Raw genomic sequence first — 21,896 nt, forward strand, 5'->3', positions numbered from 1 at the left:
GCAAGCAACTTCAAGTGATGGTAGCTGAACTGTTTTGTGTAAGGTTTCATTTATACAAAAGATTTATTTCTACAATGACCCACACAATATGACCCACACAAGCTGAGAAATGAGAATGAAGTCTCCAAGCTGGTCATTACATCCGGTATTAAGTTATGTGGTGCCATGGAGGATGTATCCCTGGGTTTGAGATCTCTCTGATTTGTGTCTCATATGATGAATCTCCTCTTTACTGGCTGAGGTGACAAGTTAACAGCTCTTGGAGAAAGACTTCTGTTAGACACATGTGAGGATGAACAGTAAAACTCCTTTCTAGGAGGTCCTTTTCCTCATGGAGTGTTAGGAAATTAGAACAACTCAAAAGTATTCGGTGAGAAGTTGGTTCCAGTGAAAAAAACATATGATGACATTGTCATAGTTAGCATGCTAGGTGCCTGTACTATTCTAGATTTAGAAATTGCAAAAAGGGGCAAAATCTCTAGTAAAGGAAACTGAGGCTCAGCAGAGACCCTCGGATGAGGTAAAAGATAGGGGGACAGGTGGAATTGCAGAGTTTAAACTAGCGGTTGATGACTGGGGCAAAACACGAAGGCTATGTCTACATTGGCATGATCTTGCGCAAATACTCTTTAACGCAAGAGTTCTTGCGTTAAAGTATTTGTGCAAGAGAGCATCTACACTGGCATGTGCTTTTGCGCAAGAGCATCCGTGCCAGTGTAGACGCTCTCTTGCGCAAGAAAGCTCCAATAGCCATTTTAGCCATCGGGCTTTCTTGCAAGAAATTAATGTTGCCAGTCTACACTGGCCTCTTGCGCAAGAACAGTAGTGCAAGAGGGCTTATTCCTGAGCAGGAGCATCATATTTCTTGCGCAAGAAGCACTGATTTCACACATTAGAACGTCAGTGTTCTTGCACAAGAACTCCCCACCAGTGTAGACAGGCAGCATGTTTTTGTGCAAAAGCAGTTGCTTTTGTGCAAAATCATGCCAATGTAGACACAGCCTTACTGAGGCAGAAATGTGATAGAAATTTAGCCGTGTTAGTCTGGGGTAGCTGAAGCAAAATGCAGGACAATGTAGCACTTTAAAGACTAACAAGATGGTTTATTAGATGATGAGCTTTCGTGGGCCAGACCCACTTCCTCAGATCAAATAGTGGAAGAAAATAGTCACAACCATATATACCAAAGGATACAATTAAAAAAAATGAACACATATGAAAAGGACAAATCACATTTCAGAACAGGAGGGGGATGCAGGGGGGGGGGAAGGAAGGAAGGAAGGTAAGTGTCTGTGAATTGATGATATTAGAGGTGGGGAGAGTGGGATGTATGTGAGCTAATGGTATTAGAGGTGATAATTGGGGAAGCTATCTTGGTAATGGGTAAGATAGTTTGAGTGTTTGTTCATTCCTTCCCGGAGAGTGTCGAATTTTAACATGAATGACAGTTCAGAGGATTCCCTTTCAAGTGCAGATGTAAAAGGTCTTTGTAGCAGAATGCAGGTGGTTAAGTCATTGAGAAAGTGTCCTTTCTGGTTAAAATAGCAAGAGACTGTTTTTTCTTTGTGATCTTGTCTGATATCTGTTTTGTGGGCATTAATCCTTTGGCGAAGTGTCTGAGATGTTTGTCCAATGTACATAGCAGACGGACACTTTCGGCACATGATAGCATAAATTATATTTCTGGATGCGCAGGAATATGTGTTCTTGATCTTGTAACTCACTTGGTTAGGTCCAATAATGGTATCAGCAGAATGAATATGTGGACAAAGCTGGCAACGGGGTTTGTTGCAAGGGAAGGTACCAGGGTTGGTATTAGTGTGGTATGTCCTGTGGTTGTTGGTAAGAATAATCTTGAGGTTAGGTGGTTGTCTACAGGAGACTATGGGTCTGTCTCCCAGAGCCTCTTGGAGTATGGTATCCTGTTCCAGTATAGGCTGTAGTTTATTGATAATGTGTTGGAAAGGTTTAAGTTGGGTGTTGTAGGTGATGACAAGTGGTGTTCTATTGTTGGTTTTCTTGGGTCTGTCTTGAAGTAGATGGTTTTTAGGTATTCGTCTGGCTCGTTCAATTTGCTTTTTTATTTCTCCGGGTGGGTAGTTGAGGTTTATAAATGCTTGGTAGAGATCTTGCTGACTTAGGTGGAATAATCATGTTGGCATCCAAACCTTTAAGAGTTAATAGCTTGTTGTTTGAAAAATACCTGGAAGAGAGATAAGTGTCAAGCTCCAGCTTTGAATGGTGCTCTTTTCTTCACATGTACAGCTGGGGTTGCTGACTGATCCAAGGGAATCTGCACCACAGTTTTAGAGACCTTTTTCAGTGGTCTCTTTGATCCCAAAGAAGTGGAGTAACCTCTCTACTATCTGGGGTACTTGCTGACTGAGTTTTCAAAGGATGAATAGTACACGCAGAAAAAGGAAGAGTTTGAGTTTGGTTTTGTCTATGGGCTATTAGAAATAAGGCAACATTAACAACTACAATTAAGAAAGTTAACTACTACATAACAGTGATACAAGAAATAACAGAGGGATACTGAGATTGTTTCAGCTCACAGGAAGAAGGAATGCAGTAACTTTTAGGTCCATTCCACCCCTTATGCCATGAAGGTGTGGGAGCAATAGCATGCAGTGCATGTGCATGGCCTCAGTTGATACTGCTGGCTAAAGATTCCAGTCTCACACAAATGGAGGGCACATGAATACCTTCATATGGTGAGATACTTGCTTCGTATGGTGAGATACTCAGAGAAGAAGTTGTAACTAATCACAGCACAAAACAAAAATCCAACTGCCATCCTGATGTCATCAGATTCCACACACTGCTTTCCACATAGGGGCTGTGCTTATGTGCTCGCTCACTCGCTCTCTGTGTTGCTACAACAACCCATTTTCTCTCTGTTGCTACAGGCCCTAGATGATCAGGTTTTTTCCATCCCACTTCCTCCCCCAGGAAATGCTTCAGTTGTGTGGTGGTGTTTTTTCTAAAAACAAATCAATGAAGCTGTCCACTAGAAATATGCACAGGTTACATTGATGGTGTGTTTGAAACCTAACAGTCCATTGACTTAAGATATATCATATCCAGACATGTGACTATTAGGACCCAGCATATATCCCTATATTCCTGAACCTCTCCAGGTACAAACCAGTGTCTGTTACTGGATGATGGAAGGAAAAATATTTGGTAAGGAAACAAATTTTCAGAGTCAAGAGTTTATCGCTGCTGACAGGTTATGACAGACATTCGAAAATATTCTTAATACCATGACAAAATACCTTGTCTGTAATTTATATGAAAACAACAATATACTAGATGCTTCATAGATTAATTCTCAGATCAGAACAGTTTATAATCTGAGACCAGATTATGCCTGGGATGCTCCAGTGAGGCACAAGATTCTGGCAAAGTTCAAGATGTCACCCCTGTTATGCCCTTATACAAAAGTGAGGTTTAATCACCAGTGTCACACACCCTGAATGCAGAGATACACTGATAGGGCACAAGACTCAAAGCAAACAAGAGAATGGGATGGGAAGTACCAGGACCATGGCAGCAGAGCTGGCCAGGTACATGGGCTGGGCTGGGAAAAGTAGGCTTCACCTCTTGTGTCAGACTCATTGACCTTTCCTAGAAGTCAATGGGACTATTTGTATGAGTAAATTCTATTCACATGGCTAAGAGTCTCTAGAGGATCAGTCTCAGTCACAGAACAGCTGTTGTTTTAATGTTCATGTATTCTCTGCAAAAATAGCTCAACTGCCCAGGAATGAAATGTGCTAAACTGTGTAATTTAGTTACCTTGGTAACACCTGTAAGAAGCTATCAGTGCTAAAATGCTTTTATTTTCTTGGTTCTTTTATGGCAATTCATATTTATATTTATGTGGCAAAAGTGTGTTTATGGCCATACCTCTGAACATTCTTTTCCTAGGCATAGATCTTTATTCCTAAGGAAAAAGGTAAAAAGTGTATAACTGCATTATTTACTGAAGGAGTTTTACTTTATGAGAGAGAGAAGAGTTTACCATACAGTAATTAAGTCATTTGTAAGTGCTGCCAAAGTTATGTTTATAATATTTGTATCATTGTTTTAATTATAGTGTTTTGAGTGCATTTGTTAATTTCTAGGGATATTTCAGTAAAGTAATGAAGAGCTGTTTATATTTAATACATTTTTTCTATCTTCTATTACCAGTTATTCCAATACATGTGTTAATCAAGGAATTTCTCAATCTTTGTTTGACTTTCCATAAATAAAATTACAATTCTGTATTTTTATCTAATTTTTGAGAATAAGGCCATGTGTGACAAGTTATAAACATTGTTCTTTCTGTAAAATGATGTGCATCTTGAATTACACCCTGTGTTAGCAGATATGTAGATTCCTGTTCCAATATTGTGATAAAATAGCTGTCTGTTTCTAAAGTTGAAGAAGAGCTTTCAGTATTTCATTTTATTATGTACTGTAAGGATGTGTCTGATCAAAGGCTATCACATATAGTATATTCCTTTACTAGGGTTAGCCCTCTATTGGGGTCAACTCCTGTTTGCTGTACTTATTCCAATCATTTCACTGAAGCCATGGATTTGGTGCAGATATTAATTTATAGGCGGCTGCAGTATATTGAACTGGTGACTAGAAGACGCGATATGTCCATCTAACAGTTTTGTACTTGGGACTTCTATATTTCCTATGTTCATTTATAAAAAAGTACAGGATGTGTAAATTTGCTATTCTATTGCAGCTGTTGCTTGTAAAGTATTCTGTTATGTGGAAAGATGTTTCCTTAAACTGAAGTAATCCCAGAATACTATCACTATTGCATGTTTTCATTAAATTACACATCTTTTCAGGCATTAAACAAATGCCCATATGTAGAATATAGACCAAATCCTTCTTGCTTTACTCAAGCAAGACCTTTTATTGGGTGAGTACGGCAACCTGGATGTAGGCATATGATGGCCTCACAAATATGTTTCTGAGACATTGGACAAACGTCTCAGACACTTCGCCAAAGAATCAATGCACACAAAACAGATATTAGACAGGATCACAAAGAAAAAACAGTTTCTTGCCATTTCAACCAGAAAGGGCATAGTCTCAAGGACTTAACTACCCGCATCCTGCTTCAAAGACATTTTAACACCAGACTTGAAAGAGAATCCTCTGAACTGTCATTCATACTTAAATTTGACACTTTACACCTAGGTCTCAACAAAGATGCTAATTATCTTACCCATTACAAAGATAGCTTCCCCAATTATCAGCTCTAATATCATTAGCTCGCAGACATTTACCTTCCCTCCTCTTCCCCCCTCTATTCTGAAATTTGATTTGTCCTTTTCATATGTGTTCATTTTTTTGATTGTATCCTTTGGTATATATGGTCATGCCAATTTTCTTCCACTATTTGATCTGAGGAAGTGGGTCTGGCCCACGAAAGCTCATCACCTAATAAACCATCTTGTTAGTCTTTTAAAGTGCTACATAGTCCTGTTTTATGTTTCTGAATGCGATTTTCATATTACTTACAGGCTACATCTAGACTACATCCCTTTTTTGTAAAAGGAATGTAAATTAGATGTATCGCAATTGCTAATGAAGCGGGGATTTAAATCTCCCCCGCTTCATTAGCATAAAAATGGCTGCCGCTTTTTTTCCGCACGGAGCTTTGTCGGAAAAAAGCACCAGTCTAGACGCTGATCTTGCGGAAAATAAAGCCTTTTACGAAAGATCTCTTATCCCTTATGGATCTTTCGGAAAAGGCTTTATTTTCCGCAAGATCAGCGTCTAGACTGGCGCTTTTTTCCAACAAAGCTCCGTGCGGAAAAAAAGCGGCAGTCATTTTTATGCTAATGAAGCGGGGGAGATTTAAATCCCCGCTTCATTAGCAATTGCGATACGTCTAATTTACATCCCTTTTACGAAAAAGGGATGTAGTCTAGACGTAGCCACAGTGTATAAGATTACCAAATCTTATTTGGTACTATTTTTAGCTGTATTTTTGGCACCTTTTTACTTCTGGTCTAAAGTTAGTGGGCATTAGTTAACTATTCTGTCCATGATAAAGATACACAGACACATTTTGCTTTAATTGACCACAAATTTTGTTTTAATTGACCAACTTCAGAAAATTTTGAACTTCAGAAGCTACTTGTAACAACAATTGTACAAAAATTTGTGATGAAAATCTGACTTCTCTGATTTTTTTATTAACCAGTAATTTTTATTATTTCAGTTACGATTGACATATAGTTTGAGGACCACTGAGACATCATCTCTTGTACTGGGAATCAATGTCCAGTGCTAGCAATGAATGCATAAAGTCAGGGAGCTAAGGAATGTTTGTTACACTACTTATGATAGTGTTGGTTTTTTTTAAATGACCACTTATACTGCATTTAAACATCTAGTCTATAGTACAATATTTTCCATATCCTTGAAAATTGAGCCAGATTCCGTCTCTCGCCACCTGCAACTACACTGACTTAAAACATGGGATATTACAGTGGTGGATTTGGTTATAAGAGCCTAAATAGATGGCTGCATGCATAGCTGGACAAAGCCAGAATTTGCTCCTAAAAAGTCAATGCGATGCTTAGTTTTTGTGTGTACAATCGTAATAGTGTGTCAACCCAGATCTTTCCCATTAACTTTGACTATCATTCCATAGATTTATTTCCTAAACTTAAATTTACTTCGAGACTGTTGTGTTCTTGCAAAAAGGTATTAGATACTAGACATCTTTCAAACAGTTTTAATTTTGCTATGCAAAACAACGTGAAGCTATACATTTTATTTGATCTGGTACAGAGATAGTAATGGTGACATTACTGAAAATATGTATTTTTTTTTAAATAGATGATTCAGCGGCAGAGAGTTTTAATGGCAATGAGACTGTGGGACACAGTTCCAATGCATCAGGTGGAATACACTGCAGGGAGATGGCAGAAACCAACAGTAATGGCAAAACAGATCTGGAGCAGGATGAACAGCCTCTGAACCTGAGTGACAGTCCCCTCTCTGCTCAGCTGACGTCAGAATATAGACTAGATGATCACAACAGTAATGGAAAGAACAAATACAAGAACCTCCTAATTTCTGATCTCAAGATGGAAAGAGAGGCAAGAGAAAATGGAAGCAAGGTAAGATGCTTCCACATTCTCCAGATATAAAATGTGTAGCTTAGAAAAAGGAAAAGATTTACAAGAGAGAGCCAAGGTTATTGCCAGTTGAGCATTTAATGCATTTTGTGCTCTGAGTTGCATTGTTACCTAGATACTGTATATAAACTTTCACACACTAGATTATGTATACAGCATGTACATATCATGTTTATATACTGAAACAATTAGTGTGCTTCCCTCTCAAGAACAGATGTTATAATGCATTTTAATGAACTATCTGAGGCATTTGATATATTTTAGAAGGCAATCCTATTGTATATATACTTGTGTCCATAGAATGAATCAGTTTAAATGCATGCCCTGTGGATTATTACATGGAAATCATCAACATTTGAAAAGAAATGGATTTGGTTCCGTCCTGATTGTTTATGTATTATGCAGCCAACTAACTTGAATTAAAACTGACAAGTGTGCTCTATGAAGCTGGAATTCCCTTAGGTGTTTTCTCTGTAGTTTCCATTTAAGGGCAGGAGAAAAGTAAAGTGGTTATGTTGTGGAAAAAGTCAGACCCTACATGTTGGATAGCTAGTCCGATAGGAAGGCAATTGTCATGAATATACATTCTAAGGAACATGAAGAGATGATCTATTTAACAGAAGTTTGCCATTGATTTACTCAGCTCCTATTGATAAGTCCTGCTTTTTGTCTGACACACCGAATTTGACAAGTACCTTCTAAAATTCAATTATTGCTATTGTAATATTGGATCCAAATTATATTAATGCTGGCCACTAGCTTTCAGTAAAAGGATATAAATTAGTTGGCAATATAAATATACTTTTTGAACTCCTCTACATTTTCTTGCAATGCTTTGTAATGGGAGTGGCATGGAAAAAACTCTTTCTAGATGTGTTTGGAGATGGGCTATCATTATTGCTGTCCAGAGGAAAACAATTCTGTTTCACTATAACTTCTCAGGTTTTGAAATGTGTTGTTCTGTATTGGAATGAAGCCAAAACCTTTTGAATGTTTCATGAAAAACAGATCATAATGGCATTGAAACCTGTACTTTTTGGCTAAGTCTACACTGCCTCCTCTTATGCTAAAAAATATGCAAATGAGGCAAAGTGTGGAATATCGCAGGACCTCATTTGCATAATTAATTAGGCTCCATTTTTGCGCAAGAGGCTTTTGTGCAAATGTACATGGCTCCTTTTTGCGCAAAAGCTTCTTGCGCAAAAATGGAGCCTAATTAATTATGCAAATGAGGTGCAGCGATATGCCACGCTTCACCTCATTTGCATATTTTTGCGCAAGAGCGGGCAGTGTAGATATAGCCTTCGAGTTTGAAAGGAGACATGGCCACATATATATGCATGCTGCACCTCCTGCTTAGTGGTTAGGATACTGGCATGGAATGTGGAATATTTAGGTTCAAATCCCTGTTCTTTCTAAGAGAGAGATCTCGGTTGAGAGAATCAGAGATTTGGACCTGAGTTTTCCACATTCCAAGCCACTGTCCTAATCACAGGTAGAATGTGAATGTCTCTGATTTTTTTTTTTTAATATCCATGAGCCTGGACCCAAAAGCCTCCCTGATGAAAATTTAGTATAAATTGGTGTCCCTGCAAAATGTTTCCACTTCAGTGAATGTTATTTTATCAACAATCTTCTGACTAACTCTGTATCTTAGTATTATATATATTCTAGTGCTGCAATTACTCAAGACTTCTACCAATTCAGAGTGAATCCTTACTTGGCTAAATGTAAGCTGTGTCTTCACTTGCTCCAGGGCATACTGTTGCAATGATCCCTTTGCAAGGCAATCACCCAGATATTGATAGACACATAGGCTCTTTTGCCTGAGGTACATTGGTGCTATTGCCAGTACTTTTGCAAATACACAAATAAGCTTGGAGAGGGAAGGAGGAAGGTCTTTAAGGTGGAACTAATTTATATCTCTGACAAGAATATGGCTTGGATTTATGTTCCCAAATGCAATTAGAACCATAGTATATTCTGAAACAAAAAAAAGTTGTTAGAAAGGGTTAACGTTGTACATGGGTGTCAGTGAATTCCAGCTAACATCCAAACCAATGTTACGCTTTATGTATTCCAATTCTATACTTCAACGGTGTTAAGCAATCCAGTCAGTAGCCTATAGCCATATAATCTTTCATATCACTCACTACAATCCTACCCCATTTCCTGACATAAATTTGCCCCCTTGTTGTGGCCTATAATGGAAAAATGTTAATGTCCATGTTGATTTTTATATATTATTCATTTCATGTGTAGTTCAGATTTCATAAGGAAAGTACTTTCTGAGGGTATGTCTACACTGCAGACGAGATCGAAGCTGCCGCGTCGATCTTCCAGGGTTTGAATTAGTGGGTCTAGTGAAGACACGCTAATTCAAACTGAGACTGGCACTTTGGTAGATGCCGGTAGTCCTACTTCCACGAGGAGTAAGGGAAGTTGAAGGGAGAGTGTTCTCCCTTCGACTTCCTGCTGTGTGTACAGCGCCAAAAGTCGAGTTAAGGTACTTAGACTTCAGCTATGCAATTAATGTAGCGGAAGATGCGTATCTTAATTTGACCTTATCTCATAGTGTAGGCATACCCTGAGTAAGATATCACAGTTTTCCCATAGTGTGGTGTGTTGGTGGGATAAAAGAGTATTCTTATGAAATAATTCTATTCTTAATTATTTTGAAAAAAAAAGAAAGTATTTACAAACATATTTATATGCAATAACAAATTTAAAGTACTACAGTGCAATTGTCCTCGTGTAAAACCTGATAGCTGTTGTTAACACTCTCTCTGGCACATACACTCAGTAATTAATAGTATTTTACCATTAAAATACTGAAGACTATTGAAAGATATTTTTATGTTAAAATGTTTTACAGTGATTGAAAAGGTCCTGAACACTCGAACTACCAATGAGATCTGAGGATGCTTAGCATCTCCAAGGACTCTGCCTCAAAAGAAGACTCAATATATAGCTGAGCAGTTTAAAGCAGATCAGTATATAGGATCAGGTTGTCAGCTGCACAGTGACTAAGTCCACTGTGGCACGTTCTTTGAGCTGTGGCCAAAAGAGGTAGTTGCAGTTTTTTTATTCTTTGGCCACTTCTTCTCTGGCCCCGATATAGTTTACACTTGTTATCTGTGTGCTGTATGGCTCTGCACAGATAGGTGACCCGACAGACCTCAACTGAATTGTCCAAGAAGACCAGAGATTTGATTCGGTAGTGAAAGCATTTGGCCAGATTTATTGTTAATGAAGCACAGGACTAGTATCCCATTGACTCCACAGGGCTATGAATACATGTATGCCTGTTACAATGGATCAGTTCAGTGAATGGTGGGAGTCCCTCTCCACCCCCCCTCCCACCCCTCGCGACCAGAAAAAGATACCCCCTTTGTGACTCCTCTTTTATGCACTGATACAAACAAGATACGTATTGCCCCTCTGAGGTGGTTAGTTACAGCTCTTTTCATGTTGGTTCAATCCAAACATCTCTATCCATCATCCTGTCATCCAGACTTATCTTTTGGAGGGGACAATGTGTTCCTCTATTTGTACCATAACCTTGTATTGGGGTGCTCTGATACTACTATCCCTCTGGAATATGTTTATATTAATTGATAATATCTAGGAATTCTTGTGTTTCCGGAATGCCAATCCTGTTCTTGCCAAGTTCATGTATCAGATAGGGAACCTGTAAGCAGGAATCTGCTTTGTAACAGGGGCTGACTTTTGTTCATAACTTGACTCTTGCTACCTTTGCTTTATCTCAGCAGGGGCTGATTTTAGTTGAGGCCTTAGGCCTTACACCAGGTCCCTTTATACCAGGCCTTATGTCTCAGGCTCTCTTTCTACTACATAACAGTGACAAGACTGGGCCAAATGAGTGGTCCATCTAGCCCAAAATTCTGTGTTCCAACAGTGGCCAATGCCAGGTACTTCAGAGGGAATGAGTAGAGCAGGGCAATTATTAAGTGACCCATCTCTTGTGATTCATTCCCCCCTTCTGGAAGTCAAAGGTTTAGGCACATCTAGATCCTCAGATTTGTTATTTATAAAGAAAGGTTTGGATGTGGAAATCTACTTCTCTACGGTGAAGACTGATGCAAAGAATTCATTTAATTTCTCTGCAACACTCTTGTCTTCCTTGGGGGGGTTGTGCTAAGCTATGTGTCTGGCTATCCGACTGCAGGGACCATCCACTAACAAAAAATAGCCAGAATCCAGAAATGCCTTGGCCATCCTCCTTGTGTCCAAATGCACCCTCCACGTAGGGAGTGGGGGAGTTGAAATCATCTGAAGATTACCCCATCCCTGTGCAATGCCCACATAGCAAAAATGGCACAAAAATATTAGAGTGCCGCTGAAACACTGACCTGGGGCCTTCTCAACATATAAAAATATCAGTTCTAATCAGACCTGAGCAATGGCATCATTTACAATTCTGATTATTGTTGAAAAAAATGATTTCATTCAGAACCCACCTGTTTCCTTTTTCTGATGAGGAAAAAATCAGATATATAGTTTACCAACCAAGTTCATATACATTTCTTATCTATGTTAATATTTTCCCAATAATATATTTAAGAACCATGTGGGAAATGAGGGCTGAGAAATATTATATTAAAAGACAATGGGAAAATATCTGATTTCCAGTATATAAAATAGTGATAGAGATATAATTCAAACAGTTAAATGTGTGCCTAAGGTAATTATCCAGTTAAGGCCACATGTAAATACTTGCAGCATTGAACTTTTATTCTAGAGCACCTAAATTTCAGGTTAATCATGATGAATGTATTGTTGTCCTCTGTTAGATTGTAAATTCCCTTTATGGAAGAACCTTTGGGTGTGCAAATCTTTATTTCTATCACATCATTTATTGAAATATAGTAAACCATTTCTCCTTTATTACGTTTTTTTCTCATTTGTACCATGAGGATGAGATTAGATTGACACTATATGGAAAAATATTTCTTTGATTTAGAATATCAGAAATCACAGTTATATAGTTTTATCACACATAGTTAGAGGAGTTCGAGATGATTGATTTTATTTATCATAGATTAGATCATCTGGCCAATATAGTGAAATGTATTATAAATAGTTCATATGCTTAGACAGTTAAACTTGGCGGACAAGCTCATAAGATTTTTTTTCCTTTGATAAAAAATGAGGGGCAGAGCAATATATAAAGAACACTGCATCCTATGACTTTTCACTTTAATTGGATTGCATCTTTCTAAAGTGCACATCATTGTCATTTCTGCTTGCATTACCAAAATACGGGGCTTTTTCACAATATCTCTGAAAGGAAGAACTTGTCTCCAATTACATCTTTAAACTGTTGTCTTATTGTGGGCATATCTTGGAAGCTGGCTTTCCAGTATCCCTTGTAATGATAATTCATGACATTATTAACTGATAACTGCCTAGTCAATAAATGGGTGCTGCATCATGCTCAGGGCCCTATGCCACTGAAGTCAGTGGAAGGAGTTCCCTGGTCTCCTGTGGATGCTGGATCAGGCTCTACGTGTGGCAAGGGTCATACTCAGCATGATCTGCGATTCAGGGGTAGCTGATTCCACAGTCATGTTCCTTCTACCATGAATGTCTTTCCCCCAAACCTTTTAGATTCAAACTTGGTTTCTGTTGGAATTAGCATCCCTACTGAACATGGTTATCATAGTGCATTATAGGAAGAGAGATGGTCACTGAGCTGCATGGATCCTGGTGTATTTTTCTGTTCTTCTGTAATTTACAATAACATCCTACCTCAGTATCAAAATCAGACTTAATGTCTGGTGGGAACCTCATCACAACTGACCAGTACATCCCTTAAGCTGTGTCTGCACAGCACCATTATTTCAGAATAAAACATAGTCCACGTCTACACAGCAAGCAGTTCTTTTGACATAATGTCAAAACAATGGTGAGCTGTAGAAGTTCTTTCTCCAACTCCTGTAACCCTCAATTTACGAAGAGTAAGGGAAGTTGGAGGAAGCATTCTCTAACTTGGACTTCCTGCTGTGTAGACGGTGCCAAAAGCCAAAATAAGCTATTTCGACTTGAGCTACACAATTGACCCAGCTCAAGTTGCATATCTTATTTCGGATTTAGGCCTGCTGTGTAGACATATCCTTAGGTAGTGGGAGACACTGTTTAGCTTGTTACCTCCATTTGTACTTTTTATGTGCTTGCTTAATGAAGTTTAGGGATTGTGGAGTCTTATTGCTTTTTCTAGAGCAAACTGTCTCTTTCTTGAGATGATAGTGTTCTTGATATAGGCTGTAGTTCTTTATGGAATTGCTTTGTAAATAGTTACTTGAGAAGACGTCTGATAATGGAAACTGTTTCAAGAAGCATGAGAAGCATGGATAAAATAATCTGATATCTTCCTCAGTAGAACTTCAACAGAGCATAGAAGATAGAATGTGTGAGTGTGATAGCACTGAGCATGAATGAGTGTCAATATATTTTTTTCTTTAAGCTGCTGAAAGTCTTTTTTTTCTTTCTCATTGTCGTCATCATCATCTATTGTTTGAATTACAGTAACAAATATAGGTTCCAACTAAGATTGGAGCATCACTGTATGGACGAGGGGAATCTCAAAGGCTCTTTTACCTTTAGAATTTGTAATCAGTTGGTGGTTTTTGTGCAAAGACTGTGTTTCCTTTCTTTATGCATCATTTGGACGAGAAGAAGTTGGAGAATAGAGATGTGCCAAGATACGAATCATGAATTTGAATCAGGATTCCAGACATGGGTTTTGACTTGGGCCTCTCTTTTGGAAAATGTGTTTCTCTAAGCATGTCTCTTTCTGGTGGAGCTCACCATCTTGATAGGGCATAGCAGGAAGTTGGTTTTTTTTTTTATCCTGAAGTGTTACTTTGACCTCAGTTCTTCAGGCTATTGGAAATGCCTCTTGGAATTATGTTCATGTCTGTTGAATGTTAGTTTTGCTGATACAATTGGAAATATTTCAATAACCTGTGGACTGGGTATTTGACATCTGTGTTTTATTGCTTAATTATAAGACTAGTAGGATGCTCAGAATGAAATTCTGTTGGGTTATTGTATTGGCTTTAAATTGCTGGGGAGAAAACAAAATGTATGGTAAAAGGTAATGTTCTGTGTGACATTGGACTCTTCAACGTGCAAAGACTTTATGAGGCGGCATGGTGCTGTTTGAGCAGGACACCTATCTTCTAATGACATAGGGCATGAAAGATCATCCTGGGGCTGAACAAAGCCTAAAACTTTCTTCTGGATGGTGCTGCTCTCCCCAGAACAGAAAGAAATGCAGTGAACACCTTCAAATGCTCAATATTGCAATCAGATTCATTCCACATTCATTGTCTTTGTTTACATTAATAAATAAATTTTGTGTTGAGATTCAAAGGTACAGATGTTAGAAATAATGTAAAATAAATGAGGGATTCATTAGTTGAGGCAGAATACATGCATTGCTCGCAGCCTTGGGTGAGGATTGTCTGACTGAAAACTACATTACCCCAAGGAGCAAACTCCCAGATCTTTGGCATGTGCACAGTGGGGAATACAAAGGCTTAAACATCTTTGTGGATGGTGGAGCCAGTTGTCCCCAGTGTCTTTGGGCATAACCTCTTTGGAATCTAATTGAATTTGGAGACAGTCTGTCTCTACTCTCCCTGGCTTTTGAGGAAGATGCACAAGGAAGGTTCCTTGTATCTTCCTCCCCCATTCTAGCTCATCCACAAAAAAGCCAAGGACAGTCTAACTCTTCATGTCTTTCCTTTCATTTGTAGTAGCTTCTCTAAGGCCATCATACCGTGAAGAGTTAGCCCTTTATCAACCCACTCTTCGCTTCATTCTTCTCTGCTTCTAGGAAATGAGAGGGACTGCTGAAATAACTCCAGAAGTCAGTCTATTGTCCATTTTTTGGAGAAAATTATATAACTCTAAGAGCAAAGCTTCTCTGAAATCTTGTGTGTGGGTGAGTGAGAAATTGAGAGAAAGATATTTGTCACTCTTTCCTGGTATGGGGAATCAAATTTAACAGCATAATGATGAAGGCTACTGAGATGCTGCCTGGGACCAAGGCATTCAAGGTTACATTGTTCCATGTAGAAAGTGATAGATTGAATCTTACCCTTGAGGTAAAAATATGTATATATTTTATGAGGCTCTGTGATTGTCAGGATTTTAGTTTGAGGGGTTGCCTGGAACTAAATGGTTGGGCAGAAAAGGGTTACTTAATTCATTTCTTTAACTTGACATGCTAACAGCTAGTGCAGTGTTTAACAGAAACATGTAGATGCTCTAGCAAAAACCGTTAACTCCTTTATTTGTGATGACATCAATTGAACGTCTAATTTCTCCCACATAGAGGTACATTTAATACCCGGGGCTCAAGTTCAGAGAAAACTATTGACAATGAAATTGCTTGTTTGCATGGCATTTGTGATAGTGATGTAAATCCACAGTAGTCCTATTAAGTCAGTGAAGTTTCTCCAGATTTATTCAGGAGCAGAAAGCCGAATTTGACTCTGAAATCCTGCCTTCTTAATATACTGCTTATCTGGTAGAGAGTGTCTTTTGGAGTGATCTTTCCTTAAATCACATTTTCTCTAACTTTTTTTTAAGTGCATAATGGTCACTAACCAAACAGTGGTGCTATTAGTTCCAAGTTGCTTGTGCATTGCTCACAAATCCAATTATTCATTCTTATTTGCCTGAGCTTATTTGCCTGATGCTGAAGCAGGAGCAATGGCAACTCCAGGGAATGCTTGGGCTCCATCTAACTACATCTGGATTTAGTAGCTGGGCATTATCTTGGATAAGGATGAAAGATTTTGAAGGCAGCAGCAGCAACAGAGGTAAGGAGATTCTGAAACTCCCACCTGCTTCTATCTGTGTAGTCTACAACTTTGTTAAGCTATGCATACTGGAGACCCAAATCTGCACCATTCTGGCAGCTCGCATTGCTTCTAGTGTGGGCTCAGGGCTGTTCTGGAACAAAGATTTCAGAACTGGGCCTTGAATTTGTATTAGAATTCGCATCCCCCAATTCTTTTATATTTGTTTTCCTCCCACTTAGGAGGTTGATTTCTGCATGGCATATTCTAAAATCCAACCAGATCAGATGGTTTAGAGCAACTATCTCCCTCTCTCTGCTACCGTGTTCATGCTTTTCTACCAGCTGGAGAAATACTGGGGGCGGAGGGGTAGTTCTGGTTTTAGAAAATTGAATATCTGATTGTAAACTGAAAAAAATCATTACTATTCCTGCTAACTGTATTTAGTCTTAATATTATTTGCTTCTATCAAACTGTTATCTTTTACTTTGCAGATGTCAGAGGTTGAAGAGCTTGCCCTCAAACTACTCTCTGATGAATAGCTTGTTAATTGACTACTTCCTGCATGCTTTATAGTCCTCCAAAATTGTATTTTTATTTAAGGAGCCATCTATCATAGAAAGGTGTCTCTCTTTTTTAAGTATAATACAAGTGGCAGCCATGAAGAGAGGAATGAAACCACTGCTGTTTCTCATTGTTATGATTAAAAGTTTATAGGTTTGTTTTTAAATGATATTTTAAACATCTTTAAATAAATAACAGTTTGTTACTAACTACTTTAATGTATCTCTCTTTTTAAACAAGGAAGATGTTGGTTGGTTTTTCTTGAGCAAAAGCCAAAAGCAGTCATATAATTTACTGCCAATTTGTCACTAGTTCTTACCCACTGTGCTATCTGTGAGCATATTTCTCCCTCTCTTCAACCCACATCAAGACTGAGTAACATTCATTATGAAATTTTAAAAAAAGCTGATGAGGCAGGAAACATAATACTTGTAAGGACCCAGAAGCACTGGCTTCTCCAAAATCATTACCGTTCAGAGAAATTCCTGGTGTCAAGCATCCACAAATACCAAAGTGTGCAAAGAAATGTAGGATTGAATGTTCTCTGGACCTTGTCAATATAATCATCCCCATGAAGTTTAGTCTAGCAAGTGAAGTACAGCCTTATCCCTTTAGTTAGTATGTTGGAAGTGGTGAATCCAGAATACATAGTCTGCAATCTTGCCGAGGTGAAAAGTGAATTATTCCCTGGGGCTTTTCCTCTTTTGTGTGTGTGTGTGTGTGTGTGTGTAAATCAATTTGGAAATAATAGTGTTTAACCCTCACTTTCCCTTTTGCTACTATTCTTTCTATTCAGTTTTCCTACCATTCATTTTCCCCTTTGGTTTAGTTTCCTGGAGAGGCATTGATCAGACTTGGTTCAGGCCATCAAAATGGACATCATGGATGGATACAGTACATTATCGTCAAGGAAGGCTCAAGAATAACAGCCATCACTCTTGATTCTGTATCATAATTACTATGTGGCACACTAGGGGTATGTCTACACTGCAATACTATTTTGAAATAACTAGTGTTATTGGGTGTGTCTAGTCTCCACCTCTCTGTTGACAGAGAGATGTAGATTAGGCACATCGAAATTGCTAATGAAGCAGGGATTTAAATATCCCACACCTCACTAGCATAAACATGCCTGCCGCTTTTTTTCTAAATGGAGTATTTTCTAAAAAAACCTGGCAGTCTAAATGCAGATCTGTCGAAAATAAAGCCTTTTTCGACAGATCCTGTAAACCTCATTTTTTGAGGAATACAGGGTCTGTTGAGAAAGGCTTTATTTTCCAAAGATCCACGTCTAGACTGCTAGTTTTTTTTCAGAAAAAAAAAACCCCTTAGTTTTGGTAAAAAGCAGCTGCCATGTTCATGTTAATGAGCAGGGCTTGCCAGCCGCATGGTTCAGCATGCTGCACATGCGCAGACCGCACTGCAGCGCCGTGTCCGGCTATAATCTACTCGCCCGTGGTGAGTAGATTACCTAAATTGTCAAGCCCTGCTAATGAGGCACGGGATATTTAAATCCCTGCTTCATTAGCAATTTTGATGTGCTTGATTTGCATCCCTCTGTCAACAGAGGGATGCAGTCTAGACGTAGCCATTCTGAAATAACAGTCTGCATTTACACAGCAGGCAGTTATTTCAAAATAGTGTCAACCTGGAGGACTTCTTACTCCAACTCCTGTAACCCTCATTGTATGAGGAATAAGGGAAGTTGGAGGAAGAGTGCTCTGTTTTGAAATAAGTGCTGTGTAGATGCTCCTTGTGACATAGCTCAAATTACGTAGCTTATTTCAAGTTAAGCCCTGCACTGTAAACACAACCTAGAAAAAGATGGACAAATAACACTTTCCTCGGTAGAAGGATCTTAATTTTCAGTGCATGATATTTTTATGAGATTATGGTTTATGCTGCCTGGCTTCCACACCTGTTGCTTCATGTTTACTTGTATCAGTGACGTCCATCAGGGGCTACCTGATGATGCAAATCAGCAAGTATCAGGGAAAGATTAGTTTGATATAGCAATGCAGTTCGTGGGCACTTAAACCTCTGCTGATCTTGCTGCTTGGGTACAGTCTTGGTCCTGGTGATATCCAGTTTGAAGAGGGTTCTGGCGAGGCACTAGGGCAGGGGTGGACAATAATTTTTGACCAGAGGCCACTTCAGAAATTTTTGAAGTAGTCCTGGGCTTCCGCAGAAGAGTCAGGGCCTCAGGCGGAAGGGGCGGGGCCAGGACTCTTCCGTGCTTGTGGGGGAGTGCGCAAAGTCTTTGCCCCTCCTAGAGAGAACCACCCCTGGCAGTGTGAGGAGACTTCATGTGCTCCCCCATGCTGCCCCCAAGTCAATCAGGGCCTGGAGAGGGGTAGCACGTGACGTCTCTGACTCCCCCTGCCCTACAAGGGAGTGCAATGCTTAGAGTCAACTTCCAGCTGAGCAGCAGCTGGCAGTTGACTTTAAGTGCTGAGCCCTTGGTAGAGCGGGAGGAGACTTCACACACTTCTCCTTCCCCCGAATCCTGCTTGGCTTGGGGGTGGGGAGAGTGCACAAAGTCTCCCTCCATCCTGACACCGTCCTGCATGGAGCATGTGGTGTTCGAAGCAACGCACCCTCGCAGGGCAGGAGGAGATTTCAGGCACTCCCTATCTCCACCGCCAATCAAGGCTTGGGGGCAAGGGGAGCGTGCAAAGTCTCCTCCCGACCTGCCAGGAGTGCGCAGTGCTTCTAAGCACCATGCACTCCTTGCAGGGTGAGGGCAGGACAGGAGGAGACTTTGTGTACTTCCCCCCGCTCCCAGGCCCTGATTGACCTGGGGGCGGGGAGAGTAGCAGGGTCTCCGCAGGCCAGATCAACTCACTTGGCGGGCTGCATCTGACTGGCAGAGGCCCTTTTGCCCACCCCTTCACTAGGGTGAGGTGAGAAGACAAAAGAGACCTTCTTCTGATTCAGGAATGTGGACAAATTTGCATGAAGACGGCGTCTTTGATATGACCTTCTGGAAGTGGTAGGAAGGAGGAAAAGATACTGGGGGCTGAGCAGTTGAGATGTTATCATTTGAGAAGTATTACCAACCTGCTTTTCACTAGCACAATGATAATCAAAGTCAAGGAGCATGAAAGTATGCCATTTTAGCATCAGAGCATAAAGATGTTAAAGGATGTGAAGGCCCTGAAGGCTTGTTATCAGATTTGGCTTTCTGAAAGAATTCATCGTGGCCATGCAAGAGAGAATTGGTGAATTGCAAAAGGTACTTTAATATTTCATACATTTCATAAACAACAGGAATTTTTTGACAGAAACACTGTTTAACTGGGCTTCCAAACTGTGTTTCTATTAAATATTGCAGGTCACCGCCGAGAGCAGATGTTGGACCTAGCTTGATGCTTCTGCAAGCACCTGCTTTCTCCTAGTCACCATTTCATGCTGTGCTATCACTCCACGTATCCTGCACACCCATTTCAGCCTGTGGCTTGCTGACCCTTCCTATCACTGATCTGCACTTCTCCCTGGTTCTGATGGGTGTGGAAACTTGTATGAGCTCCTGTTCACATGTTTATCTTCTGCCATTATTGGAAATGGTTCTGTCCAGCATCAGTGTGAATGTGTACCATCGGAAATAGTGCCTATGTTCTCATACACAAGATAATCATAATGGCAAGCTGGGAACATGTTCAGAGCCCCCTGACACTCTATGCACGCCTGTGCATGTCGCTAAGGGATCCACTGTGATAAATGCCAACACCGTTCAAGGTTGGTGCACTAGCAGGTAAGGTTATGTGTGTCTTTTGTATGTATTTTAATTAAAAACCAGATGATCTGTTTATCATCCCTGTCTCAGTTTTACTTTTCAGTCTTGTGTAGTGATGATGAATTAACATTTTCCTCTTCTTGTGTTTTCTTCTAGGTGCCATCCTTGGCAGTGAGATGTAACTTCATCAGGGAAAATACATCTTTGATTGAAGAACTCAGAGCTTTTGCCTCATATGACTTCCACCTCCTGTTCCACTGGAGCCTTGTTCCTAGGGTTGCTTTGCACCTCAGAGAAAAAAAGGAAGCTACGTAGTTATCTAAGGAGCATGGAGATGTAAGTGAATTTCCTTGATGGAGGGGCCCATGCTGTGTGTTCTCCATGACATCCCTGCAGAATGTTTTCTGTCTCAATGCTTAGGACAGAAGGGAATGCTCTTTTGGATAGACCCCAGTGATTAATTCGTGTTTTCCTTCCCCCTCCCCCTCACCATGGTGTGAAGGGGTGTCAATCTTCAATACATTTAGCTTAAGCCATGACTCAAGTTTTGCTCCTACTCCAACTTCCAAACACACACAAAAAATCTCTAGTTCAGGTTAACAGTTGCTTTAAGCTCAAGCTAGCTGACCCATTGGAACAAGGACTGAGGACAGCTCTAATGCTGCTGAAGTTTGATCTAATTATGCTGGGGGACTACAGCATCTTGAATCACAACACCCCATCAGTTGGTAATTCAAACACCTAGGATAGCCCCAGCATTGTGCAGTGTAGTGTGGTGGTTACTCTCATTCTGCTCCTATTCCAGCTAGAGAGTACTGACTGTGATAACTCTGCAGTGAATTAAAGCCATTCATTTATACACTTTGTCATTTTTAAAAACTTGTTTTACAGATGGAACCCCGTGGGAGCGCACTTTTCCAAAGCCTGTAGTAAACAATCAAAATAAAGTTCTTAAAGCTTTCCTGGATCCTGTGCACCTGCTTAGACTGAAAGGGTTTTGTGGGGAAGGGCTGAGTTGGGACCAAATATGTGCTGTTAGGACAAGCAGAACAGGGAATGGAGGGAGGATTGTTGATAACAGGCAGAGAGTTACCAATATTCTCCTTCTGAGGCTAGGTCTACACAGCAAGCAGTTATTTGGAATAACGTCAAAATAATGTTGAGCTTGAGGACTTCTTACTCCAACTCCTGTAACCCTCATTTCACAAGGAGTAAGGAAAGTGAGAGGAAGAGAACTCTTTCTCGGTCTTCCTGCTGTATAGACAGTGCCAAAAGCCAAAATAAGCTATTTCAACTTAAGCTATGCAATTGACGTAGCTCAAGTTGTGTAGCTTATTTCGGATTTAGCTCTGCTTTGTAGATGTGCCCTGAGTTAGTCTTGCCTCAAGTGTGACTTATCCACATGCATAAGTGATAGCAGTATCAGCATCTTTGTCAGGTTCACTTGTTTTCTGTGGGTTTTTAACAGTTCAGAGAAGAAACATTTTTATAAATCAGAAAATGTGATTATAAAGGCACAAAAATTGGCAGGGATACTGAGGAGTAGGCAAAGTACTTAAATTTATTTTGAACTATTATTATTATTATTATATTTAA

At 39.8% G+C, this 21,896-nt stretch overlaps 1 protein-coding gene across 2 annotated transcripts in view; it reads left to right on the forward strand.

Moving 5' to 3' along the window:
- The window catches only part of NOL4 (nucleolar protein 4), a 271,241-nt gene that overhangs the window by 167,387 nt on the left and 81,958 nt on the right, over window positions 1-21,896 (forward strand). For both annotated transcript variants that reach the window (XM_006115357.5, XM_006115358.5), the window contains exon 6: window positions 6,865-7,148. In XM_006115357.5, the coding sequence (XP_006115419.1) occupies window positions 6,865-7,148 (284 nt within the window). The remainder of the gene's footprint in view (window positions 1-6,864; window positions 7,149-21,896) is intronic.

Source organism: Pelodiscus sinensis, chromosome 2, assembly GCF_052426305.1.
Source record: "Pelodiscus sinensis isolate ZL-2025 chromosome 2, ASM5242630v1, whole genome shotgun sequence".
Lineage (NCBI taxonomy): Eukaryota > Metazoa > Chordata > Testudines > Trionychidae > Pelodiscus > Pelodiscus sinensis.